At 41.7% G+C, this 27,982-nt stretch overlaps 4 protein-coding genes across 4 annotated transcripts; 1 reads left to right on the top strand and 3 right to left on the bottom strand.

Moving 5' to 3' along the window:
* Positions 1-703: 703 nt before the first annotated feature.
* On the bottom strand, positions 704-5,380 carry irf6 (interferon regulatory factor 6). The gene is made up of 8 exons (XM_084038635.1): positions 5,164-5,380; positions 4,677-4,851; positions 3,760-3,955; positions 3,587-3,685; positions 3,207-3,473; positions 2,371-2,763; positions 2,129-2,247; positions 704-1,719 (listed from the first exon to the last, which is right to left on the bottom strand). The coding sequence occupies exons 2-8, from the start codon at positions 4,848-4,850 to the stop codon at positions 1,489-1,491; spliced, it is 1,479 nt and encodes a 492-aa protein (XP_083894761.1). The 5' UTR covers position 4,851; positions 5,164-5,380; the 3' UTR covers positions 704-1,488.
* A 1,721-nt stretch (positions 5,381-7,101) lies between these two features.
* On the bottom strand, positions 7,102-12,952 carry LOC311020390 (guanylyl cyclase-activating protein 1-like; the record flags this gene model as incomplete). Its single annotated transcript, XM_084020400.1, has 5 exons — positions 7,102-7,659; positions 7,838-7,928; positions 8,111-8,260; positions 8,799-8,998; positions 12,718-12,952. The coding sequence occupies 5 exons, from the start codon at positions 12,950-12,952 to the stop codon at positions 7,529-7,531; spliced, it is 807 nt and encodes a 268-aa protein (XP_083876526.1). The 3' UTR covers positions 7,102-7,528.
* LOC311020382 (uncharacterized protein) lies at positions 12,894-21,472 on the top strand. The gene is made up of 5 exons (XM_084020386.1): positions 12,894-13,029; positions 15,006-15,100; positions 17,216-17,306; positions 18,055-19,882; positions 19,984-21,472. The coding sequence occupies exons 1-5, from the start codon at positions 12,951-12,953 to the stop codon at positions 20,078-20,080; spliced, it is 2,190 nt and encodes a 729-aa protein (XP_083876512.1). The 5' UTR covers positions 12,894-12,950; the 3' UTR covers positions 20,081-21,472.
* Positions 21,473-23,350: 1,878 nt separating this feature from the next.
* wdr77 (WD repeat domain 77) lies at positions 23,351-26,544 on the bottom strand. Its single transcript, XM_084022739.1, has 10 exons — positions 26,189-26,544; positions 25,803-25,988; positions 25,564-25,705; positions 25,396-25,445; positions 24,674-24,744; positions 24,392-24,449; positions 24,069-24,140; positions 23,876-23,984; positions 23,726-23,794; positions 23,351-23,639 (listed from the first exon to the last, which is right to left on the bottom strand). Exons 1-10 carry the CDS (start codon positions 26,295-26,297, stop codon positions 23,492-23,494), a joined length of 1,014 nt encoding a protein of 337 aa, XP_083878865.1. The 5' UTR covers positions 26,298-26,544; the 3' UTR covers positions 23,351-23,491.
* Between the last annotated feature and the right edge of the window lie 1,438 nt (positions 26,545-27,982).

Genomic DNA, 27,982 nt, shown 5'->3' with positions numbered 1-27,982 from the left:
TTTATGGATACATATTCCTTATGTTTACTTAAGTCATATTTTAACTCTAACATGTGATTTTTATTCTGTTTTTTTACAAGTATCTTTATAAGTTGTTTTCAGCAGGTTGTCAGGGTTTTCAGCCAGAAAATTCAGGACTCTTTCTCAATAACGACTCACATCTATTACCAAAGTGTATCACTACACAGGCCTGTTTCATTTTATTTTATAAATATTTTATATTAAGAGGTATGTCCCGAGTAGTGATACCTTGTGGTATTATTAACAAAAAATTAAATACAATTATTAGTATAAATAATATAACAATATCTCTTTACATGTTAAGTAAACATGACTCCCACTGCAAATTGGTGACCCTCATGATCTATATTGGCATTTATCATAATTTGGCTGGAAATGAAATAAATGTAAGTAATTAATCAGCCTCGTGTATTACACTATCTAGTACTCATCACATACCTGGTGCTATTAAACTAAACCACTGGGGGTCAGCGATGCTGCACGAGCACATTCAGTATGTGCAGCGCTGCAGAACCACAGATCAACCTGCAGCTTCAGGTGGAACAGAATGTACACAAACAATGTTTGTAGAACAATGTGCTGCACAGTGGATGCATTTGGGAAAAAAAATAAGTTTACTATGTTTGTAATCATGAAAGTAGTTCATAAATTCCAACATTATTTTTTTTTTTATTGATAAAATAAACATACAATCACAGAGTGAATTCATCAAGTCGTAAAACATAATTCAGCACCCCAAAGTGCAGTGGCATCCATATTAAAACAGACCCATATAGCTGAATGTTGCCAAGTTAAATTGCTGCCTGGATACCGGAAAAGGCAAAAAAAAAAAAAAGAAGATATGAATACAAAAATATCATACAATATAGATGGAAAAATAAAGGCCATGCGCCCAGAAAAATTGTACTTCCGTTTAGGATGTTTGTCAAACAAACAACACCTGATTACATTTGCCAGCAAGATAAATGGAACTCAGACAGCCGAGTACAGATGTTGAGTCATGAATGGAAATGGAATATCTTTATCTCCTTATCTTTCATCAAACATATACAAATCCCATGCTATAAAATATATTATATGGAGGTCAAAGGATAAAAAGGCATGCTGCACTGTGTCTCGACTCCAGGAAAGTTTGGTAATCACTGACCCATTCTGGATAAATAAGGCACGGGTGATTTCTGTAACTCATTAACTTTGTAAAATGTTCCCTTGCAGCAAGCAGGACTTTGACCCATGCAGGCACCACATCTGTCTACGGTTCCTGCACACATGATTGAAGCAGGCTTGAAGGCACCGCTTCTAAATGCAGAAAAGCCTCATCACAGCACATAGGAGAGAAAAAGCACAAGAATCCAACAGTATGGTGTGCACGCTTCTAAATATGATTACACATAAGTACTTCTTCGCTAACAGTAGGTGACTCCCTGTAGTGGCGTGAAACATACGTAGCTACAAGTGTGGGCCGTTTCACTGCGCCTGCAGAGCCTGGACAATGTTCAGGCCAGAGCCGGGGGGCAACGGCCAGCCGTCCTGGCCCTGGTGGGTCTGCAGCAGGCAGTACAGCTGCTTTAGGTGGGTCACTATGTTGTCTTTGATATCGGGGATGGAGATCTGTAGGCGAACGCTGCCACTATCGAAGGAACGTGTGTTGTCTCCGGAAAACATCTCGCTTATCATACGGGCCACCACTGGAATGATCTGCAGGACAGAGGAAGGACAGGGGAAGGATGGAGGAAGGACAGAGGAAGGAAGGACAGGGGAAGGACGGAGGAAGGACAGAGGACCAGCATGAGTCACACTGCCAAATGAGGACAGCTTATGGACATTCACATGTAAGGATGATTAATTGTTTCTCAATATGAGAAGAGAAATTAGTTATGTGAAGAAAAAAAAGTGAATTAAGCAAATGATATTTCCTTTAGATACGATTTTTTTTAATTAAAAGATGCGTCTTTTATTAAAAAAATAAAAGTAAAATTAAATTAATTTTCATGCAAAATGTTTTTTTCTCTTCTTGAGTAAACTATTGTTTTGTTCATGCAGAGGTCTGGTCTGTATTGTCCCGTGAGAACTACAAAGATTTCTTGTTATAGACAACTTTTCTCACCTGGACCATGATAAGTTTCCTCTCTCTGGGCCTCCCATCAGGCCACTCCTCTCCGAAACACAGGTTGATTTCAAAGTGAGGCGGATTCGGTGTCAGGCCGCGCTGATGTGCGATCACTCCTGCTCATCATACAAACAGAGCAAAGCATTAGAATTCCTTGTTTAAATGTTGTTTAACATGTTTAAAAGCTGCAAAGACGTCGTCCTGCTAATTGATCTGATAAAAGTCAGAGTTATACTAACCACTGAGAAACGACTCCAGGCAAAAGAGTTTGATCTTCCTCTGGCGCTCTATGAGATTAGGAGCAGCTTGATTTGGAGCACAGGGACCAGACCAGTACACCTTGCACTGGCAGAGACGCACTGCGTAGATATCGTGACCGCTGACCTCCAGGATTAGGCCTCTGTCCATAACATCCAGCAGGCGGTTCGTGAAAACCCTTTGCTTGTCGTTGGTAATGTGCTCCGTGGTTGGAAAGCGCAGCTGTTCCAGGTTCACGGGTCCAAAGAGCTCCTCCTGGTTGACCATGGGGCCGAGGTCTCCGTAGAACAGCCTGCAGCCCTGCGGGTTACTGATGTTGGCCGTGGGACACATCTCCTTCCCTCTGTACTGGAACTGCACCTCCAGGTCCGTCACTGGGCCAGACACAAACGCAGGCGCATGTTTAAAGCCATGTATGACGTAAAAACCGGAGATATACATTAAAACATCGATAGCTCACCAAAAAAACATCTGCTTATAATTTCACCCGATGTACCATAAGTGCCCCCAAGATTTGGAGATATTAAGTGTAAGTCAACTTTCATTCAAAATGTTTTACTGTCAATTAAGTAATTGGTCCATTGACATCCACTGTTGCCCAAAAATGATAATAAACCCATCAATAATATAAAAATCTGTCAGCTGTTATTTAGTGCTCTCCCTGAGGCTGCAGCAGGTATCCCTACACCTCAGCCGGTTGACTTATTCCATCTGAATTATTGACTGCAGGCTTGGAAACAGGGGGAAAAAATAAACTTATGAGCTAATGACGTGTGTTCGCTGAATTTCAAAAATACCAGAAGAAGGGCACGCTTACTCGGGAGGGAACTGATCCAGGTTTCCGGAGAGGCGAAGAAGGCGTCGGGTAGACCCTGGGGTTGCATTGCGTGATCAGGCAGCGGTGCAGGAGGCATGTCACCCAGGGGGGAGGGTTGCATCTCCACATCCACAGGCTCCTCTTTAAGCCAGATTTTAACAGGCTCCTCTTTGGGCCAGACCTCGTTGGATGGGGGACAACTGGGAGGCTGCAGAGAGGAGTCTGAGCTCATAGGAGACCACATGATGAGAGGAGAGGGACTGGTGCCTGAATGGGGAAAGAGACAAGAATTAAGTAGCAGTCAACAGCAATCAGACTTTTTTAATGTCCTGCAGGAAATTAAAGACCGTATGCGTAAAGACCGAGGGGAAGTCATTCACCGTTGGATGGGTATGGCGGGAGAGACTCAGGTGTGTTTGGAATATCTTCCTCACCACCATCTTCCTCATGCGGAGTCCATGAACCAGCATCCGAGGAGGCTGTAGGGCAAGTGTAACAAAATGAAGTGACATGTATAACCGAGGGTGAAGAAAGTCCACCAGCTCTTAGTTACCTTGGTTACTAAGAGGCTGTGGGATGTCGCAGACGTCGTAAATCTTCAACGGATTCATGGGGACCTCTTTGGTGCCATCGTAGACCAGGTTGAATTCTCTGCTTTTGTTCAGGGCACATCGAAGCTGGGCTTTCCACTTTGCAGGATCGGGTTCATCAACTCCTTCTTGGAACTTCCCGGTCTCCACGGCCCACGCCTGGAGGAACAGAGGTATCAATATCACAGTCCATTTTAACATTTCACAGGTCTGCACAGGATCCACACCATTGGTAGCTGGTGCACTATGGGAGGTATCTGTCCAAAGAAAAACATCCAAGATACCGGACAATGTTTGGGGTCATCATTAATGCGCATGAGACACGGTTATGACCCATGATATGCATTTACAGCTCTACCAGTATGTAAATGTAAGAATCACCACTCCTAGAGAATGTATCTCTCATGAAGCGTGTCTGATATGCCACCCCTTTATGAGCTCAGTACCTAGAGGTTTTGGTTTTGGTTCCCAAGGTTAGACCAAAGCATGTTTTAAAATGGAGCAAAAGAAGCTGCGATGCAGTCCTACAAGGAGCAAATTAAATACCTGTATACCTACAGCACTGTCTTGGCTCTTTGATGGCAGCAACATTAACAGGGACCCAATGATAGCAGGTCTACTTATGCGTTATGTCCTATATGGGCCCCATGTCCTAATGAGACAGGCCTTGTGCAACCAACTGAGACATGCTCATGTTTACTTTACAACGGATATTTTACAGGTATGAATCAGCTTTGTGTCAACCTAAAATGACAGACTAACAATGCACGCCAGAGCGACCATTTCCAGGGTCTGCCGGTCTGCCTCGGGGTAAACAAACACATCATTACACGCATTCCTGCTTCAGCTGAACTCCCTGTGGAGAGTTAAGAGCGTGAACCTTAAAAATGGTGTCCTCGTCCTCGTGCTGGGGCGTGTGTCGCGTAGCGTGTTTCCATGGGATCCTGAAGCGCATGGCCTCCCGGTCGATCCAGCCCAGACCAAGGTAGCGCCCGCTGTCCACCTGCGCCACCAGCCAGGGCTTGAGGCGGACGCGTCGAGGGGTGACCGACATCCTGTCCGACAAAGAAACCCGGTGAGTCCGCAGGCACGTCACCTTTAATACGCCCAGCTACAAAACCATGATGCACCAGTGTTCAGGTGAAGCCTGCACAGCAGGATTTTCCAACATTAAAAAAAAACAAAAAACGGCCGCACTTTGACAGGCGGAATGACCTTTAACTTACTGACGTATTTTGTCATGTGCGTGTAGCTGCTCGTGTGGTCGGTCGTCGTTTAATTTAAAGGTGAGAAATGTGAGTACAGTTTGTCTAAAACTCAAATAAACAAAGCGAAGCCAACACGATACCAAAGAACGACACACATACCTGCGGCGAAGCAGGAAGTCGGAGCGGTCTGTCCTCGTCGGCCTGCCGATCAAATCCCGCTTTCTCTGCTAATGTCCCCCAAAACCCCGTCTGCTGCTGGTTCCCTCCGAGGAAAAGGGGGTCACCGATAATCACCGGGAGGAACAACAACAAATTAATGTCGGAGGACTCCGTAGAGCTGATGTTGTTCCCCTCGGTCCGGCCCTTCCCCTCTCCTCACCGAAACTCAGGTACTGGCGTGACGTCACGCTGGGGACACACCTTTTCTGAGCAGCTGAGGGAAAAGCTTTCCATGGAGCACGTGCACAGGACACTTTATTTTTTTTCCATACGGGCATTTCACTGCGAGCCGACCTAAACTCATAACACTGAGAAATACATCATCTATGTGTTCAAGAATAATTATAAACATGATCCCAATCACACTAATAGATAAGTATTTTGTTTCAGGCGACATCTCAAACACGTTTATTTTGGTTTGACTGTTGTTTTTCCATAATTAATGAGTTTTTGATCAGTTTTTGATTTATTTTGCAAATAATGTATTTTTTTCCGGGGAATTAGATCACGTTAGAATTACTGAATAATCACTCAACAAGAAAGATTTAGGAATTTTAAGACTTCTTATTTCCCTTCACTGTTGTTTATATAATGAATGGTTTATTTTTTCAAACGAATACATACATTTTCTGTATTTGTTTGAGTCTGACAAGACAAAAAATCCAAATGTATCATGAGGGTTCAATAAGAGTGACCGACGGGCTGCATATCCATAAACACAATATTTCAATGTCTGGGGAGTTTCCATAAGAACATTCACAACAAGACGGCGGACGGATGATGATGATGATGATGATGATGATGATGATGATGATGATGGTCCTGTTACTAACAGTCGGCAAAACAAGCCACTCCCTGAAACTATCTTTGACAGCGTGTGTCCGACATCCAACTGCACACATTTGCCTTTGCGTGTCCTGGTTTCGCCATAATATCCATAATGAGCCTGTCGCCTTTGTGTGTGTGATGCTAATAAGCCTATTTGCATTTTGGATTGGATGGTGGTCTGAGCCTGGCTGGGTGTGATGGATGCAGACGTTCCCAAGCTGAGGCTCAGAATCCCCTAACGGCCCCACATAAATCTAACATAAAGGGGACTGTAGGGTCACGATGAAAACAAAAGAAAATAAATTAAAGCCATAAGCTGTTATGAGGAGTCCAGAAGGGATATTACCTGATTTTAAGTTATAATGCAAACATGTTTGGAAACCAGCAAAAAAAAAAACATGTAAATTATGCAAATGTTGCCAGTCCTTCTGTGTCAGCCAGAGACAGTCAGTAAACTGCACATGAAATATTTAGTCCTGATAAAGGTATAACATATAACACAAAACGTGATTCTATAACATGATTGCTGGTATGCTTCTTGCTAAACACTTACACTAACATTTATTTTGGTTACATAAATGAACTTTCTTTTGCACCGTCTATCATTTACCTTTGTGCACAAATAAAGTATTTTTTCTTTTTTAATATAACACTCAATTGTGTCAGAAAGTAATATAACAGAACTTTGATTTGGGAAACCCCAGACTGCAGGCTGTCTAAATGTTGATTTGAGCAGCATAATGTTTCAAAGTTTGTAAAAAAAAAAAAGCTGCAACAGTTGTTGGCTTATTGTTTCCAGTTACTTTGCTTTCAATGATCATTTGATGGGTAACATAAGGGAAATGCACACGTCCTAAATTAAACCGTCAAAAACCAAATGGAAAGGATTTAGATTAGAGGCAGATTAAAGAAGGAAGGACTTTTGATAAAAGTGCTTTTATTGTTTATTCTAAAATAAACATTACAACTATTGTGAATCTACCTCTTTGTTGCATCTCATTCCTTCAAAGTATAAAACAGCTACATCTCTGTTGCTCAGAAGAAGGGAAATCTCAAGTGGCTCTAGTGTACAGTATATAAACACATAATGGTTATGTGAACCCTACTGGAAACGTGTATTTAATGTCAAATAGCACACAATGGCTAAAATTAATGGAAATAATGGCACTTGATGGAGAAAAATCATGCAGCGTGTCATTTCAGCTGCAGTCCAACAGAGGATGCACCTGACCACAGACTGTTAAAGTTTGTGTCCTTTCATTGAATTTGCAACTTTAATATCTGGGGTGGATGGAAAGACTTTGCCAACAATATGAGAGAAAAACCAAAACGGTCAAACTGTGCTGCACTTTGATAACGACTCAGAGAGTCCAATTCACATTAGTCCTGATGATTTGTTCTGCTGATCCCACATCTTCAGCTGTGGCACAGTCATATACAAGCACTGTATATTCCTCGGTCCATGAAGACAGTGATATTAGGTGTTGGCCCTCAGTTCTCCTTGGATTTTTTGGACAATGTGCGTGAGATCCAAACTCTGTGTTAGCGTCGTCAGCAGCACGCCGTCGTTCTGAACCCCCTCCATAAACTCTTCATAGGAAAGTTCACCTGGAAAATGCAAACACACACAGTGAACTTAAATCCTTTCAAGCTGGTGGTAACATGGCTTCATTTTGAGTAAATATTGTTTGCCAAGTTGAGATATTTATCTCTTTTTTGTTGCCTTCTACTCCCCAACCCAGTTCGGTGTTCCCAAAGTCTGACTGAACAATTCCTTGGTCTTTACCGTCTCCGTTGATGTCAATCTTGTCAAACACCATGTTGGCAAAGTCCTCTGCTGACACCTCACAAGTACTCCCATTGATTGCACGGATGGACTAAACAAGACAAAGAAAGGAGGTTGTGTTAAAACCAGCACATGTAATCGTTGCCTACGTGGCTTCAAACAGCAGATGTCAGCTTTGAGTCAGCCAATTCGCCTCCTTGTATTCCACCCGGTATGCTCTGAGCAGGTGGTTTCACAGCTTTAACAAGCTTTAACAATAAGCCTCATGCCCACCTTAATGATCTGGAGCAGTTCCTCACGGTCGATGCATCCATTCCCATCTATATCATACAGCTTAAAGTACCAGCGGAGCTTCTGCTGCACTCCTCCCTTCAACACCAGGCTCAGAGCGGCGACATACTCCATGAAATCAATGAAGCCATCCTATGAAAAAGGACACAGTTAACATTGTTATTGGCGGTGCAGTATGGGGTTGTAGGTATACTCCTGTCAGATTAAGGTCAGGGAAAATAAATGGCAAATTGTGAATGTAAGGCCTGTTTATGACTTCTTTAGATGTAATTCTTTGCAACACTGATCTGCATGCATGAGAAAGAGGTTGCACCTGTCTTGTTAAAGGTTTTAGGTCAGTTGGTTAAACAGCGTTGCGAGGAGAAGCCGCCTGTCTAACAAACTATTTTCCTCTCAAAAAGATTCCCACGAGCAGAAAGAGTCTGATGAAAACAAAGGCATGGCCAAATCGAGACACAGGCTCTATTTTTAAAGATTGACATTATAATATTTTTTTGTCATTCGTTTTAGCAGATTATCAGTATTATTTATATATGGAGTATGATTTGGATTATTCATATTAGCAGCATTGCTATAAGAAAATGTTGAGTATATAAGAGATTCAGCTTTACTGATATCGTAACATTCAAATTAATCTAATACCCCACCAGAAGATTATAAATCATCTTACGTCATTCATATCAAACGTTGTAAACATGGTCTCGACGTAGGCATTAGACGTATTCGACAGGTTCCTCAGGCCAAAGAACTGCTTGAATTCGTAAAAGGTGAGAAGTCCAGACGGGCACTCAGTCATGAATTTTCTGTACCACTGATGACTCTCGCAGGCTTGTAGTTCCTCCACCTTCGACCCAGTGCTGTTTCCCATGTCTGTTTAAAAAAAAAAAGATGTAAAAAATCCTGTGAAAAGCATAACCAGTATGTAGCTGTCCACCGAGCGTCCGGGCATGGCCAATATGCAGACTAAAAACAAGCAGCAGGATGTGCTGTGTCGGTTCAGCTCTGTGCGAAAGGCTCAGAAGTTGTAATCCACTTTGCTTGCCAGCAAAGACCTAAGAGCAGAAATACATCCTTGTTTACAAGATGACATCAGCTGACCATAATTAATATTTACAAATTCAGACTGGCTCTTAGAGTCAGCTATCTGTTATTACTGTTCCATTACCCAATTTATTTGTAGGAGTTATTATTATAATGCTTAACGCACTTTTCAACACAAATTAATCCAATCTTGTTTTACGCTGATAAATCTTTCATTATGAGAGACTATCCAATATCGTCTCTCCGTTTTCTCTAATGTGAATACGTTTTTCCTGCTAATTAGCAGTGTCAGCTAGGCTGATGTAAATGTCTTTAGTTTTGCATTTGTATGGACATAAAGTACGAGACAAAAGTACATTTTGACCAGAGGGTGGCGCTAGATGAAAAGTCAGGAGTTCCCACAAATCATCCACTGGAGACCATAGTGTGTGAACCAATATTAGCCTGCGGCAAGTACATTATAAGACAATAGTATTTAATGTTCCGCTGGTTTATTGGGCTGTGGTCTTTAATGTCAATGTACTGCTATTGTCTCGCAGGTGAAACGGGGCCCCAAATGTGGTTTAATGGACTTGAGAGGACCTTGGAGTGAACTCAACGCTGTGAATGTGTTTCCCCTCTGTTGCTGCAGACTGTAACATGAACTCAAGTTCACAGCGAGGGGGTCATCAACACACGGGGTACAAAAGAAAGTAAACTCAGAGTTACATATGGCTATGTCAACAACAAACAGACAAAAAATGCTGAATTAACCATTTTCAAATACTGGCAGTTCAAACATCCAGCATCCTACTAAGCCATATTCAGCAGTCACTGTGTTACTTTAGACCTGCTTCAAGCTGCTCCATCACCTGCAGTCAGAGGCACAGCAGCAGCTGCTGCTTTGTTGAACTGGACCATGACGTCAACTCGTCTCTTGTGAACGTCCACTGCTACTGGAAGAATTGGATTTTATGGAGTAGCAGATTTTGTTACAGCAAGATGTTGCAGCATGTAAAAGGGCCAGTTCATCCAAATTATGTTTATAAAAAGATTGAACATGTCTGCTTCCATCGATGTAGGTGAATTACATTTTGTTCTGTTGCTTTATTGTTTTAATAAGGAGAAATTAGTTAGCCACACAAAGTTGTCCCTGGACAGCTGTAACAAAATCACCCCCCAAACAATTGTAATCCTAATATTGTTTAAATTGAAATGAAAATATGCAACAAAGAAGCGCCGAAAAAGTAACATACACAAATAAAACATGAATCAGATATGCACACAGACCTGACTGTGAATCATTTTATTGGAACTATTAACTTAGTTAAACTCGATTGAAGTGCTGACGGAAATGAAAGATAGCTTCAGATAACAAATCTGTAATAATGAAACACACTGTAACTTCTGTCATCTTGGTAACTGTATGCACACATTCTTGGTTTAATTTCCACTTACAACCAATTCATATCTCATCATGATAGCATGCAACATTTATTGTCTTCCAGTACTTTTACTTCAGTGTCTATAAATCAATAATGTAGGCTGACTTTGTGCTCATTTTGGATTAATGCCCAGGTTTGATTAATGGAGAGAATGACAGGAACAAAGGGGAGGAAAGTTAATCAATAAAATAAAGTAAACCGGTACCTGCCATCAGGATACTACCTTACCTAATTTGACCTGTGTTTATATGCAATTACTAGAGAGACTGCCATCATTGTGCCCGTCCTCACTGAATGTGCATAACGTGGCAACAAATGAACAAATAATTAAATGAATGAAGAGCTGATGATGTGCGCAGCTGATACTGATCATATTTGATTTATGATTTCCTTGGTACAACTGAACTTTACACTCTGTTCAGCACAGAGAAGCAGGTAAAGCAGCAAAGGCTCTTGCCAGTACATTCTTCACATTTCAGCTAGCATCAGACAGTCAGCATGAATCATTGCCACAAAGGACGGAGGAACCGGGTGGACCGGTCTGGTCGTCTCCAGGGCAACGGAGGTTTAGGTGCGACAGACGCTTCGTGGCCACGATGAGAAGAAAGGATTGAATGACTGTCTGCATAGCAGGATAATTTCAGGAACCCACAATTATGTAAGAGAAGCAAAGGGACAAAACTGCTCTAACTTATATTCATGTGGCTAATTATGGACAGTTAACTTAATAAAACTATCAGATAGTTTACAATGTACAAAGAATCATTGATCTACAAACCAAGAGGATTCAGATCCTCTACTTAATAGTATCAGAAAAATGTAGCATAATTATTATTTACATACTTAATGGAGATTTCAACCAAATCAAAACCAAACCCAGTTTTTACAGTATGTATATATTCTTATAGTACCAACAATTATTTCCAGTACTTAAAATAATGTATTAATAGCAAGATATTTAGACCAAAGTAATGTGATTTTCAACTTCATCAGATCATATTTTCTTACTGGCTATTTCATATTTAAGTGTGACAGAATGAGTTTTAGGTAGGCTATTTCATGTACTGCATATATAACATAATACATAACTATAGATACAAGTAGTAAAGGAAAACAACAAAACAATATTTCCCTTTGAAAAGTAGTGGAGCAGAGAGTATGTAAAATAAAATACAGCACTTGAGTAAATGCATACTGTGTGTTACTGGTATTCTCTTTGTGTGACTGCTAACCTCCTGAGCTCCGAGGCCATGAAGAAACAAAGAGCGTTGTTTACAGATGGTGAATGGTGTTGTGGGTCCGCTATCAGGGGTCAGCTCACTCTGAGCTTTAGAGGAGTCTTGATCCTCTTTAGCTCTTGAAATCATCTTTACAGTTATCCTGCTTACATAGGTCAACACACGCTTAACCATCCAGGTGAATAACAGCACACAGTTCAGGCAATGATACCTGAGCTGTGACACTGATTTATAGTAAAGATTAAAAAAGGGATTATTAACTGTTATAATAATAATAATAATAATAATAATAATAATAATAATAATAATAATAATAATAATAATAATTGTTATTATTATTATTATTATTGTTGTTGTTGTTGTTGTTGTACATGTAATGTCTTAGCTGGTTGATTTACATTTTTATTAATCATATTTTATAACCTAAGCTTTAAAGTAATGTCAATACTGTATCGATAGCATTTAAAATATTGATCATATATATATATATACAAATCTTATGATCAAAATACTTTAAAGTTGTATTTAAGTACAGTATTTGAGTAAATGTACTTGTGTAAATGTTCTACTGTAGTCAGCCGCAGTTAGCAAATGGTGGGCTATTAAAGTTTAGTCTACTAACTCGTGCTCAGAATCGGGATTGTTTGATCAAACAGGTGTAACCATGGCAGCAGAATACACATCTTATTTCAACATCACACTTCCTGTTGAAAGCCCAAACACTTAAAATAAGACTCTTTTCCATTTCTCTATGTGCTGCTGAAAAGTGAAACTATTGTATTAATCGTGTTCCACTAAAACGAAACGCGGTCACGGTCGGTGGAGCCCGAGCTAGTGAGCCGTGTGCAGGAATGTGTGTGAGACGGAAGCAGAGCCGCGGCCTCACCTGTTGGGAGTGGATGCGAACAGCGAGGCGGTGGGCGGGGCCAGCCCCATTTTCTCTCCCTGTCCCGGTACGTCTGCACCACAATCACTGGAGTCGGGTTTACCTGGCGCGCCGCGGTGCACCTGTCGCGCACGTAGCTCACCTTTGCCTCGGATTTACCTGTTGATTTGGAAAGAAATGCGTCAATAATCCCGTCGACCGGTCGCGTCCGCGCCTCACAGACATCAGCAATCATGAAGAGGGGAGCGTTGCATTTTCTGGGTCGAAAGAACCACTCTCTCTACGACACCAATATCAAAATAAAGGACATGGGTGAGTATAGCCCACACTGCTGCAGGTGTCCATCTAATGGACAAAACGAGCATTCACTTTAACACTTTAACGAAGAAGACCTTTGTACTTGACCTGGACAAACTGTTTCCTCGAAGCCCCCTTAATGTAGACTTCATAGGCTGTCTGTTCCTGAATGACATCTCATGTCCCCTATCGAACAGCTGCAGATGCAACCAAAGGGAATGTGATTCATCCATCAAAATACCCTTTTCTCGAATGTTAGGTAAATCTGTGACCTTGCATATTTGGCTTCACCCTGACCCTGACCTGTCTGCCTCACTCAGTTTGATTTAGTGTTGCCTCAACAGTGCTTTGGGGAAACAATGGGGATAGGAATGTCTAGAAACTACAATCAAAGTTTGAAAAAAGACTGAAATACTCCGTGTCTGGAATTATTCCTAAAACGGCTGCGCTGTGTTTGTTTAACTGTTTCGACACACAGTGTAGTTTGTGTGACTTTGACTCGGCAGTAATCTCAGATGGTGGTATCGGCCTCAGAAAATATGATGGTGTTTGTTTAAATAGCTTGAGGGATTGGGACATTTCTTTGTACTTTGAGAACCTAGTATATAATAATAGCTCGTCCTCGAGCTCTTTTTTAATGCCGACCTTTAAAACAAAGTGTGAAATGATGACCATGTATTTATACAATGTTATTTGCCTTTATGATCAGGAAAAGGCCAACGCCAGATAATATCCCCTATCAATACAATAATCAGTTACACTGCTCAGATTTTTTTGGCTTTAGTTCCATTTGATTGGTGAGAGCCAGAAACGAGGGATTACCACGCAAGGAATATTTGCCTATTTAAATCAGACACAATAGGGAAACTATTAATTGGTTGGGCTGGTCCAACACCACGGGCATTCCTCTCTGTAGTCGATCACACCGAGCTGATCTCACAGTCGTATTTTGATTCTAACATGATGGTTATACCTCACCCTTTGGTCTCTCGGCCATGAAAGGTGCTGCTAAAGAAGACTGACATAACACACAGACTAAGTGCCTCTGAGCGACAAGCGTCTTTCACCAGTCACTTATTGGACAAACAGAATGACTGACACCACAATGAACAGAGAAGGAATGTACGACATCTAAATAACTTTTCTCCGAGTGACCCCCGTGACCTCTGCCGTAATGAGTTAGCTTAACAGAAAGGTTTTCTCATTCTTTCCCATCTGGAGTTGGATGGGGAAACGTTTGGTGACCTGGTCTGTCTCTCCTCGTCTCGTCTCTCCCGTCGGCCGAAATGGGAGATAAAGACGAACAGATTATTCACTGATCATTTCCACAAAACACTGGTGAAAATGTTTATGAATATATCTTTGCCACTTTGACTTCACAATGCGGAATCATACTGTAAATAGACAATAAAAAGACATGACAAACATTCTCGTTGAGCCGACCCGTGATGCCAGTTCTTTTGGAGAGAGTGACAATTAATTAAGTTCTATAGCTGGAACATTATTGTGTTATGTTCATGTTGTGTTGGTGTAATTAACTCCAGTTACCACCATAACACAACTTTCCTTTCAACACAGTGATGAAATATAAACAAAGATTACAGTCATCTGTTCCGCTGCCCACAGCTATTTAGTAGTAAACATCTAAACCATCTTTAGCAGCACATTATAGGATGACGCAGTGGGTTGCCAGGTTGTGTGACAGCTACTAAGTGGCCACTTTGGTGCGTAGGATCTCATTACCTGCACAATGACCAAGATGCCCTCATCTTCACCAGAAACAGTGCAGTTTCCAACGATGAGGCTTTTTTGAATTTTAGAAACAAACGTATTTCTGGAAAAATGATCATAAATGCTGCATTGTGTCAGTAATTGTATAAATGTATTGTTCTTTGTAACATACATTTTACATTTATCAGCCTGTGTTCATCCATCCAAACCACATTGTCTGTCCTCTCTGGACACAAATCTTTTGCTGTTTATCTCCTCAGACAACGAGGCCGTGGAGCTGGTGCTGGAGTCCTCGGCCATCCCCGAATCAGGAACTGCCAGCGTGCGAGCCAGACCCACTGTCAACCATCACTCTGTGAGTTTCTCATTAAAACCTCACATTCACATTCATCGCTTGGTTTCCAACGCTGGAATGACATACGATGCCATGTCTCTCGCATGCAATTGAAGGATTACATCATCTTGTGCTCCGTATCTGCAGAGCTGTACAGATGAGAGGAACTGATAAATGACAGCTTAGTGCTCGGCACAGTGTTTGTTAGTCAATCATTTGTCATTCTGTGTCTGTTTGGTGAGCACTTCTCCACCTGAAAACTATGATATGTCCTCATGAGGGAGCAACAGCACTGACACAAGGATGGTATCACCGCCCGTGTGCATTGACTGTATATCCTGCACATAATGCAAAAACAGCAACATCTGAAAATCATTTTTCAGGAAATCAATCATAAACAGTACAGTGCCATAATGCATTCAATGTACTTGATGCGTTCGGAGGAATTTAAATACTGGACATTTGAAATAAATAAATAACTGCAAAAAAAAGAGAAGCAAATACAGTGATTGTCAGCGATTCATGAATTTAATAGGAACAGCCATATTTGGTTCCAGTGTTTCGATAATGTATCACCAGTAGTGGAAATTAACTGAATACATTAACTCAAGTACTTTATCATTTGGAGTGATCTGAGTTGATCCTACTTCATACTTCTACTTCAGCACATTACAGAGGGAAATATTACATATACTACATTTATCAGCTGCAATCACTAGTTACTTTTCAGATTTTACATAAAGACATATATGATATGCTTATACAATACATTGTTAAAGATTAAACCTTTCTCTCTTTAAAGAATATGTGTGTCTAGTTAGGGTCTCTGATGTACAGTACAACACTTAGAGGGGTAATTTTATTTGAGTAAAAGATCGCAATACTTTTTCCACCTCTTGAGTGTCTCAAGTGTAGACATGCCAATAGTCTGTTTATCATTTTTAAGTGTAAATATAGTTGCCGCTGCTGCCCTGGTTCACACACCTGGTGTGTGGGAGTGTTCTGTGAATGCGTCTGTGGCATGAGTTAGACGCGGCACACCTTACATCACATGGGCAGGACAGCTGAGAGTGCTGCGAACGAAGAAAGTGAGTCATAGTGCGAAAGACAAACATGAAATCAAACGGCATCTTTACTGACGCGCCCTTCAGCCTGTGGCACGGCGCTCACACCTGCCCATGACGCTTCACAAGTGTCCTGTGGTTACAAGACAAGAGTGGTGTCGTCAGGGTGTGATATCAGGCAGGTCTCCAGCCTAATTATTAAGATATCTTTGAAATTAAACAGTTAGCAGTAAAATAAAGTATGTTTTGTGTTGATTTCATTTACCCTTTCGAAGGGAACATGACCTGTTAATTCTAATGGGCTTGTATTGTGTCAACACGGTCCGTGTTTATTTTAGACGGGGGTTCAGCCCGCACACACACACACACACACGCACACACACACACACACACACACACACACACACACATACACACACACACACACACACACACACACACACACACACACACACACACACACACACACACATACACACACACATGCACGCACATACAAACCCACAGGTATCTAAGTGACAGCCTGCAGTTTTCTCAGCCAGCTACATCAACACTAAGACAATGTGATGAATAACAGGTGGATCCTACAGTGTGAATCACTGAGTGTTCCTCATGAGGGAAGTATGCGGTGTAAAAAAAAGCGAAATCTCTACCTCCCAGTTTAACCCGACCTAAAGTAGAACACATTTGTACACTTTGTTATAGAATAGTGTGTAAAACAATTAGTTTTATTATCTTCACTGCTGTGCTTTTTTCTTTTACAGATTAAAATATACAAATTAAAACATTTTGCACATAAAGCTTAACAGTAGATTCCTCATAACACCATGACCTGAGAGGCAGTGAAATGATTTGTCAACAACTGTTGTCGATGCCAATAATGTGGCGAGTGTTGGAGGTGCTAATCTCTTTTAAAGGTACGTTTAGATCTGTAATAGTTGAGAACTGGTTGGTTCACTCCAGGAGTGAATACTTGCCAACAGGATGTAGAGTTTATGAAATGCATACTGCTGTTCTTGTGTCTCAGATGTTGAAATAGCAACAGTGTGATGTTTTTTTTTCTTCCTCACAGTCCTCATCGGAAACTTTTCAAGCGTTTGCCGTCCCGACACCCAAAGTCCCCCTCCTCCCCGCCGTCAATGGTGCAAAGAGCAACGGTTCAGGTGAACGTCTACCTAACTCAAATATGAACTTTAAGTTTAACTTGGATCACACTAGAATGTCATTATTTACACTCTGAAGGACCCCGATCATTTGTGGGGCCTTTAACCGTTGATGGATCACAGCAATCAGAGTGGCTTGAAAATGCAGGGCATGTAAGTGTTTGTCCAGGCTGTTGCTCAATAACGTTTCCAAACGTCCCAACCACATGGCAAGTATGTTTACAGAATGGGGAGTGTTTTAGCTGTGAGCAGTTTTAAATGTAAAATGACTATACCGTTTGTTTATCAGACTTTAAGCTCTAGAATTAATTTCAGAATTAAATGTTATGGATACGTTATGTTCTTTATGTTTTTTGTATTTTTTATTTAAAATATCTGTATTTTAGTGAATGGTTGATGTAGAATGGAAGCACCTGATTGTATCCAGAATGTGTATTTAGCATGTGTTGCTTTTGCTACTATTTTTTAAAGCAGAATAGTCTTCAGCTCAGACAGATAGTTTCACTGTATTGACCTGTTCACTTGGACAGATGGATTCAGACAGAGAGGCTGAGATAGGCTCCATTGTTTCCTGTTGACCGTCAGATCCTACTTTGCTCATTCCAGCTCAGTTATTTTTCATTGTTAGTAGTCACTCCTTAACATTTCCCACATATTCACAAATATATTATGTAAAAGCTTGAAATATGTTAATAATTGCTGAAGAAAGCTGAACTTTTCTCCGTCATTCTCTCTTTTCTTCCTGTAGTTGGTGGAGATCGCTTATCCTATGGATCTGTTATATCTGTGCCTGACCTCGAGGAGGGGGAAATATTTGTTCCTCCTCCTCCCACTGTGGCACCTCCCCCTCCTCCAGGGACTTTCATCCCTCCTCCAGACTTCATGGGTGACCTGAACAGTCTAAATCTGGCATCCCTTCCGTCTCCTTTCATGGAGGGGGAAGACTTCACCTTCATCAAACCTCCACCGATGGCTCCGCCAAAGCCTCCATCTACTTGCTCCAGTGGCTCCGTGTCATCGTCAGCCATTTCGAGTCCATTTGCACCCAATGTGCCTGAGCATCCGTCCTTTGACCCACCACAGCCTCCTCCTGAAAGGCAACACAAGACTCATAAGAAACCACCTCCAAAACCCATTAGACTGTCCTCTATGTCAAACTTAGACTCCCCGCCAGAGACTCCTGCCCCGCCTCCTCCTGTGCAGACACCCACAGTGTCCACCTTCAATCCCCAAAACGCAGCAAAGCTTTACTACGTTCCTCAGACCTCGATTCTCAGTGGGTATGAAGAGCACGACACAAGACCCAAGCAGATGTTACTCCTTGAAGATTCTGCGTCCGCTAAGTCCGCCCCAGTACTTGTCCATGTGGATCAGAAAGCCGCTAAAGTGGTTTCACCATCTAAACCAGTTCCTAGAGATGTCCAGGAACTGAAGAAGATGTTACACATCACCAAACCCTCCCTCTCACACCTTCCCGAGCCAAACGAGGAGGCTCTACCAGAAACAGGCGAGACTCTGCAGACTCCAGATCAGACGTCACCACAGCTTCAGACACTGAACGGCTCTCAAATGAATTCAGCACCCATCAAGCACAAGCTTGAAAGATCTCCGAGCCAAAGTCGCAAATTCAGTCCGCTGATTGATCATAAATTACGCAACCTGAAGAGCAGTGAAACCAACGGACCTGCAGCTTCCCCGCTGACTCTTTTAATGGCGGCTAAAGAAAGAGACAAATATAAATGGAATCAGCCTCTGTCGCGGGAAAACAGCAGCAGGACGAACGAGCAGCCCGGTGCAAACATTCACCCGAGTGACTCGAATCCCAATTCCTTTATTGTCACCCCAAGCTCCAGCTCATCCTCTTCTCTAACATCTCTGGAAAGGGTACAGGAGAGTCTAAAGTCTGCCAGTTCTGTGGTACATACACCAACAAGTCCAGTAAAATCCAGTCTGACGGCTGCGTCCCTAAGTGCGACCAGCCTGGTTGATCAGAAACTAAATGCGTCAAAGTCTCAGCCTCCACCTCCTGAGGAGTCGAGCATGCCACTACTCCCTCCTCCACCGGAGTTTGATGATTTTGACGAGATTATGGAGCCCCCTCCTTCCATGCGTCCGCCCGACCCTCCCGCCAAAAAGGCGCCGGCACCACCTGCGATGCCCCTCCCTCCATCTCACATCCCACCCCCGCCACCAAAACCCAAACCCGACCCACCAAAGCTTCCCCCTCCCGACGTCGATGTCAAACCGAAGCTACAAATCCCGACGAAGCCCAAGGCGTCCCCCGCTCAGCCGCAGCCCACCATGTCAACCAGCCAGGCCACACTCCTGAGCATCCTACAAAAGAAGATGCTAGAAATTGATCACAAAATGTCCCCGGTAAATGAACCGGAGTCCACTTCCGACGACTGGGGCACCCCTTTGTCCGAGGAGCTCAATAAGGTCCCTGTTGTCCTCAGAGCCACACCACAGAGCAAGAGTAGCCCCGCAGTCAACCAAGCAGCGACCCTGAACATGCAGGAGCTGGAGGGCAAATTGGTCAAAAAGTATCAGGAGGCCTCGATGAAAGTTCCCACCAGGTAAGCTGCTCGAATATGACGCCTTCACTTTTTCTAAGAGGACAAGTGCAGTGTCTGTGTACGGTGTCAACTCCTAATCCTGAATGTGATCTTTCTTTCAGCAACGGGACCCAGTCAAAACATCAGTACGGTATGACCTTTACAGTCCGGCCTGGGACCAAACAGCCTATTACTCTGGTCCGTAAAGGGGATCCTTAATTAGACGTGTCAGTGAGATGCATGTCAGTGGATCATGTTTTTGCATCAGAAGGAATTTGTACCACGGTGGGGGTGAGCACTTTGAACAAATGGTATAGAGTGGTGCAGGGATGATGTGTTTTTGTACGCCAACCCCTCGAAGTTAACATGGCATTGGTTCCCTCGACAAAAAGACAAAAGACAAAAAGGGATTTTTCTATTGGATTATTGCAGGAAATAAACTCTGTGGCAAAACACAAATTTATGATATTTTACACTTTTTGTTCCGCAAGATAATCCTCACAAATGAACACCACTTATGATTTTTGAAGCTTGATTGCGATCGCCAGAAGTAGAGAGTTAACATCAGGCCGTAAACACACCGACAAACACCACGGTTGTATTGCTGTAAAAGCGGCCTTTTGTAGTCTCATTGACAGACTTGTAAGCAGCCACCTTTCTTAACACATGTAAACGCTTCAAAATGTATGAGAGGGATATGAACTGCTGTATTTTATATATCCTTTTAAGAAAATGTTAAAATCTCTTAAGCTTGTTTGAACTACAGACCTTATTTCAGGCATGTAAGGAAAAACCCATGCAAAAATACAATGACCTCGGGACGAGGGGACCAGAAGACTAATTCCTGCACCACTTAATTCGCATTTATGTTAAAAATGTTTAAAAAAAAATTTCCTCCTCAGTTCTGAATGCACTCTGATGTATTTCTGAACCTTTGGAGAACACACTTATCACTGTTCAGCGATCCATTTTTTTTTAAGGTTTTTCTTTGTAGAGGTATATGTTGCATGTGTTGCCTTTTTTAACCAATTTCAAAATTTCATTCTCAATGCCACATGGGTAATATTCATAAGTAAAGTAATATGCAAAGTTATGAATAGCTGCAAAGTGAATATGGTGAGTTAAGTCTACATTACTCAGATACATCTACATTGCAGATTTATCAATAATCTTGATCGCAAAATACAGTAATAATTGTGGTTCATGCTGTAGTCGCATGTCTCGTAGCTGAAAGGTTGTTTCACTGTTACATTATGTAGGTCCACTAGAACGAAGCCAACACTTTATTCAGACAAGTGTGTTTATCTCTTGTTGGCCTGTTTCTCATATTTATTGAACGAGGAAATGCTTCGCCGTTTATGTAATAGGTATTTGCTGCGCTAAACTCGGTGCCAATGTATGTACACTGATGCTGTACATATCAGTTTGTATACGATTACAATAGAACTCAGATATTGTAAAATGTAGTGTTATGTACATGGTAAGGTTGTATAATTCAAATATTTAATATATCGGTTTTTAAGTCTTTTAACAGAAGGTCCAACAACTAATCTGAAAATAAATCGAAGCATTGCATGTTTGAATAAATGTCTGAGTTTTCTGTGTGTAGTATTTAAGAGTATTTGTTAGTAACAAAAAAAGTGTTTGAGGAAAGAAAAACGTACAGCTGACAGTGTTTTTGCATATGAAAGAACTGGCAGGACAGTGACACTGTGGTTTATATAATACATTGGGGGAACGTATAGACATATTTTAATCAGCAATATCTTGATTGAACTTTTCTCTGTCTTAGGCCAGTCAAGATTTTTTAAGCTTCACAACCGTTGCAGATCTCCTTCTCAGTATTAAACCCTTTAAGATATTTATGGAATTTAGAAAGTATTATGTAATACAGTAATTCAATGTTTAATTAATTTAATATAATCCTAACCTTAACCTCTGGCATCTCATGATACAACAAACAAAATTTAACGTGCACAAGAGTGAGCTTCATGTGGAATAATTTTGCCATTACTACATTTATACTAACAAAGTCAAAGTCACTTTTATTGATTGAGGCAAGATGCTGTTCCTAACTACTGCATGGTGAGCCAAATATAAATGTACTCAATGCTCTAAATAAGGACATGTAACTTGGCTCACAACCTAATGAGAAAAACATTCCATATAACTGGTCTGATTACAGTAAGGTGTAAAGTCTTGGCCCTGGTGCGATGTGAAAATGATAATGGGATATAAATCCAGTCTACATTAGACCACATATTAGCAATGACACTACACACACATATTGTTTTTAATTTCTGAGCCAACTTCTCGACCCTCCTCACACATGAGCACATAACACACTAACTCACAGTGGGTTTATCAATATACAGTTTATGGCTATAGGCTCTATAGTGTATAGCAGTTATTCTCAACCAGCTCAGCCTCAGAACCAAACTTGGTGGGCCGTGGAGGTTCTGTCACATGGTAAGGATTAATTAAAAACCAGTTTTTGGTAATATACAAAGCTATTTTTATATCTGGATGTGCTCAAGAATTCACATAAAAAATGACTTCAAATTAAAATACATATTTTCACCAGTACTGTTTGAATATCACTGAACTAATCACAGCAGGCAGTGCTGGGTGAGGGTAAGAGAATATTTATTTTAGTCACAACAGCTGACATTTGACCCATTTATCCTCATTTATTTGACAAAGTGGCCCTCAGAATTGGTCTAACAATCAGAAGTGGATCTTACGTTACAAAAAGTTGAGAACCCCAGGTATGGTAAATGTTAAATGGACCTGCATTTATCAAGCCCCTTTCTAGCTATTCAAGGTGCTTTACACACTACAGTCACTCTTTTACCCATTCTCTCTCTCTCTCTCTCTCACACACACACACACACACACACACACACACACACACACACACACACACACACACACACACACACACACACACACACACACACACACACACACACAGAGCAGAGGAGCATGCACATCAGGAGCTACACGTTCACACTGCGGGGCAATTTGGGGTTCAGCCTAGTATAAATCTAATGGACACAATGTACAGCTGGACGTTGTCCCTCACATTCAGAGCAACGTTTAACCTTATTTTGGATAACAAACTCAAATGTATGTCTCGCTCCATTGTTCATATTTCTTTCCCAAATAAAGTCCAATGGGAGATGCTAGAAGGGGAGATCTTTGCCTCTCTAGAATTCTTCTCATGCTCAGTACTTTTTAAAGATAGTTCCCTTCTAAAGTCTTACATTTGTTAGCATCATAGAATAAAGGAAACAAAGAAAAATGCTCTTGGTTTCAAGACATTAAGTTACCTTAAAATGTAAAATGATGCCATACAAACTGGTTCCTTTAAGTGTAATTACATATTATACAGAATGAAGGAGGTGAATAGAGAGAGACTATAATCATAGAGAGACACAGCAATGCACCGAGTCCAGGGCTGGAACAAAAGTCGATTCTGCACATATGTTGAGTACTAAATGACAATGAAACATTTTAATCCATATTTCCTGATGAACATTAAATTTTACTATTTAGGTACACATTGATGCCCCTCACAAATACACAGGGGAAGTCTTCAGACATGTTGTGTGTGAGCATCTCTGGGGTCTAAGAGGAGGCGTTGGAAGCGGCAGCAGCTGGATCCACTGTGTGGTGAAGCACGAGGTGATCCCAGCCTACGGTTGTGAGAGTGTTGGAGCCACCGTGCAGCCAGCTCACACCTTGGACAAAGTCCTGGTGGCGCCGATCTCTAAGTCTACAGAAGAAGAAATATATGATTACTACTTTGAAAATGGTACGAGGAGGTAACCAGGTGTTACAGTATGAAGTGCAAAGACTCACATTTCTTGCAGGTCAGAGTTCATGACGGCGAGTGAACAATCATCACTGATGGAGGCTAGCAGGGAGGCACTGAGAGGGGGAGAACTGTGTTAACATTTTGAAGAGGAGAAATGTAAGAGCTAATGTTACTAGGCAAGGATTTAGGTTTACTTATGTGTGGAGAAGGCAAGCGCATTGACTCTGCGGCTGTGGACGTTCTCCACTCGGCCCGGCTCCGTTCCCAGGAAATCCTTCACAGTCACTCTGCCCAGCTCATCACCTGAGGTTAAATACGCATGATCAGTGACACAGGGACAGATGATATAATGTCTCCATCAATCAATAATCTGCTGCTGGGCCTTACCAAAAGCAATGGTGCTTCTATAGTGGGGGTGCCAGGCTAAGGTGGTGGGGGAGCAGCAGGGGGAGTCTACATCTGCAACACACACAAAGACGACGGTTAAATATGCATAATAAAAAAAAGATGGAATACCTTTAAATGACCTATAAAGAGTATTAGAGTCTGGGATTCATAGTCACAAGATCAAGGCTCATTAAATAAGACAAACAACCACTGCGATCTGTCAGCAAACCGAATTTCTAATGTACCAAAATTAATTCCAGCACTGTCAACAACCCGGGAACAATGTGTGGACCCGGTTGTTTCAGCTGCGGCATGTTGCTCACCTATCTTTGAGGCGGGTTTGTTTGGCTTCCTCTTGTCCCACATCAGCACACGGCCATCCTGATAGTGTATAAAAGAAAGAGGTTGAGTTTGAATGAACACAAGTATGGTTTTACAGCTGTATTTCTGCTCTTTATTACCAACCGATGTCTGTTAAGTCAAGTTTATTTATACAGCACATTTCATACGAAAATTATGAAAATAAGTACATCCTTAATAATATACACATTTATGCTGCAAGTTGCTCCAAAATTAAGTTTAAATCTTGTATCTATATATCTTACCTGACCACAGGAGATGAAGAGAGACTCGTCTGTGGGACTGCAGGCAACACAACTGACTGGCTTAGTGTGTGCTGGAGGAAGGAAAAAGTTAAGACATTTTTTTTTAACCATAGTGCATGAACATTTGATCCTTTAATTGCAGCAGGCATGTCAAAACCGCATTACTTACATGGAACAAGTTATTATGCAAATCATACTAACTACTACACTAGAAAGCACACTGTGTTTTACCAGAACTAAAGTACGCTTCAAATTCATTTGAATAATGCAGAATTTTTATTTGCATTGAAATGAAAACAACAGGCAAGTATGGGACATACCAAATCCTCTTAATTTAATTAGTTAAACGAAAGTTAGTTTTTTTGTTTGTTATTTAAAAGGGACCACGTCACAGTTGTAGCAAATCATATTGCACCAAAAGAGAATCACTCGTTCCTTAGCCCATTTATCTAAAGCGACTTCCAATAAGTGTATTCAACCATTAGGGTACAAACGCAGAAGAGCTAGAATTAAGTAAGTGCACCAGCTTCAAATAAGCCAGTGCTACATAAGTGCAGGATGTAAGTGCAATACATACATATTTTTTTAATTAATTAATGGTTCCACCATTTGGGAGCCCAGACAGCAAACAGTCGCCACTGAGACAAGTTAATAGGTGTCTCTCGCAGTGAGGGACCAACAACACTCTTTATTACTAAGTGGATATTCTGAGCTGTCCTTACCATGGTAGGTAGTGACAGCCGTCTCCTGACTGAGATCCCACACTTTGATTCTGTAGAGAAGAAAGGGAAAATGCAACAAAGTGATTACCAAAATCAAAATGCCACAGTTTAAACACATGGACATGCTTCTGTTGAGTGAGGGTGTGAATAAATGAGATGGTGTCTCACCGACAGTCCATGCTGCCGGTGACAGCGCTGCTGGCTCCAGTGACGGGGCTCACTGTAGTAACAATGTGGTCGTGCTCGTGTTTGGTGAAGCGGTTCACCAGGAGGCGTTCATCCTCTGCCAGCTCCCAGAGCTCCAAGGCGCCTGCGCAGTAACCACCAGCCCAAAACAACATCTTGCTGAACATTCAAGTATCCAGACCAACGCTTGATTTTAAAATCGTTACGAATCTGCTTCTTACCCGAGTCCGATGCAACAACAATCCCCTTCTCTGAAACCCATTTGAGATCTGTGATTCCAGTCTCAGTCTGCACACCAGCTTTGCACTTCTCCTCGTTGGGGGCCTGCTCAGGTTCACTGTAGATCCACACGGATCCCTGCCAGCTCCTGCCGCTGAGGCTGGAGGCACCGAGCAGCAGAGTACCATCTGTGTGGGGGACAACATTAAAAACACTGCCTTTTTGCTCAATAACGTTAGCCAGCTAGCATAGCTGGGCTTCTGAGCATGTGTACAACTTTTTTAAACATCATGCAACTGGCGGCATCCTTGCGCATCAGTATGTAAATAGACTAATGAAACCAGCGGCACCACGTGTTCACCTGTGTAACCTTCCACTCGTCACTTACCTGCTCTGTACTGCGCCGCGCTGAGATGCTTCTCCATGCACGCCGGGGCGTTGGGGGGGACGTTCCACCGGCTTTCCTTCACCATACTTGTGTCCACCGCACTCTTCATTAAGATTTAACGCAAGTTTCCAGTGGCAGTTACGGCTGTAATTTCCAAACAACCAAACGCAAATTCTACATTAGCCGGATAGCTGTTGTTTTTGTTTCCCTGAAGAGACACCACAGTCTACGCCTTTGGTTTTATTTGGGGAATAATGGTTAGCAACTTAGCTTACGCTAGCTAAAGTTGTTCGTTTCAATGAATGAAGAGTGAACACAGCCGAAACGCATGGGACCGACAGTTCCGGCTCCGGGTCGTCTTCTTCTTCTGCTTGTTAAACGTTTTCTTCTTCGCGTTCTTTTTTTGGCGGAATAAAACCAACCGTAGCTGCATTTCGCCACCTGCCGGACGGAGTAACGTCGCGTTTATGTAGAAGAGGTTTGCGTTAGTCTGTAATAGAAAATTAAATGTAAAATACGATATTATATTAACGTGTTCGGTGCTTATTAAAAACGTTTCCCACACCGTATCCCCATCGTATGAGCTACTGGTATCCCTTCCAAATGTACTTTTGTGTCTGCTTTTCTCTATAGAAACCTATAGTAAACCTGTGTGATCAAACCTTTAATCCTTCTCTCTTCTACTTCTTATTTAACACTCTTTACAGAATATTCTTCATATACTTACCTCATTTTAAATTTGGTTTTGATTAGTACACACCTTCCTCTTTACCAAGTTGCTACAATGCTTCATATTAAGTGATCATTCAGTCATCCTGCCTGCAGATTCATCACCCTTTAACTACATATGTATGGCTACTCAATAACAGCCTTGATCATAGCCTTACCACAGTATCTACTTCAAGTTTGTATTTCTGCGGGGGGGGGGGGGGGTTTGTACCACTGTTAGAAGAGTAATCTTAGTTTAATGTTTTTGGTCAGTGTGTTTTGTTTCTGTGCAGTTAAGTTCATAGCCTTGTTGTTTTTCCTCCCTGTGGAGCGATCTTTTGTTTGTACCCTTTTTTAATTCAGATTAGAGTAGTTTAAGTTTGTAGCCTTTTTCCTTGATCCTCCTAGTGAGCGAATTTGAGTTTGTGGTTTTCATAGTGTTTGTTTTTTTGGTCTTAGTCAGGTTCAGCTTCCATTGAGTTCATAGCCCTTGTTGTTTTTCCTCCCTGTGGAGCGATCTTTTGTTGGTACTTTTTAATTCAGAATAAAAGCCTGTTTAACCCGTTCCCAATCTGCGTCTGAGTCCTCTCTTCTTGTCCAAGCCTGACAGTTTTACAACTATTTCAAACACCCAAAGTCTAAATAAATATTGAAAAATGGCAAATATATGATCTCCACTGATTATTTTCCATCCATCTATCCATCATCAACCGCTTATCCTGTATTCAGGGTCACGGGGGACATTGGGTGAATTTAGGGTACACCCTGGACAGGTCACCAGTCTATCACAGGGCTGACATGTAGAGACAGACAACCATTCACACTACCTACAGGCAATTTAGAGTCATCACACCTATCCCCATCCTGCATGTCTTTGGAGAAAGCCGGAGCACAGAAGGAACCCGAACCGGGATTTGAACCCGAAAATGTAAAAGAATTCACAGTATAACAGCACCACAATGCCTGGTCTCAATTATTCCACCCAATTCTATTCATTAAATCAATTTGAATTTGTATCTGTTTTTTTTTTGCTTTCATCATCTCTCAAAGATGTTGGGTGACCTGCCCAAGACTGGAGTGGGAATC

This window comes from Eutrigla gurnardus, assembly GCF_963514095.1.
Source record: "Eutrigla gurnardus genome assembly, chromosome: 2".
In the NCBI taxonomy this organism is placed as follows: Eukaryota; Metazoa; Chordata; class Actinopteri; order Perciformes; family Triglidae; genus Eutrigla; species Eutrigla gurnardus.
Note: the sequence above shows the minus strand (reverse complement) of the source record. Positions and strands in the feature narration are given on the sequence as shown.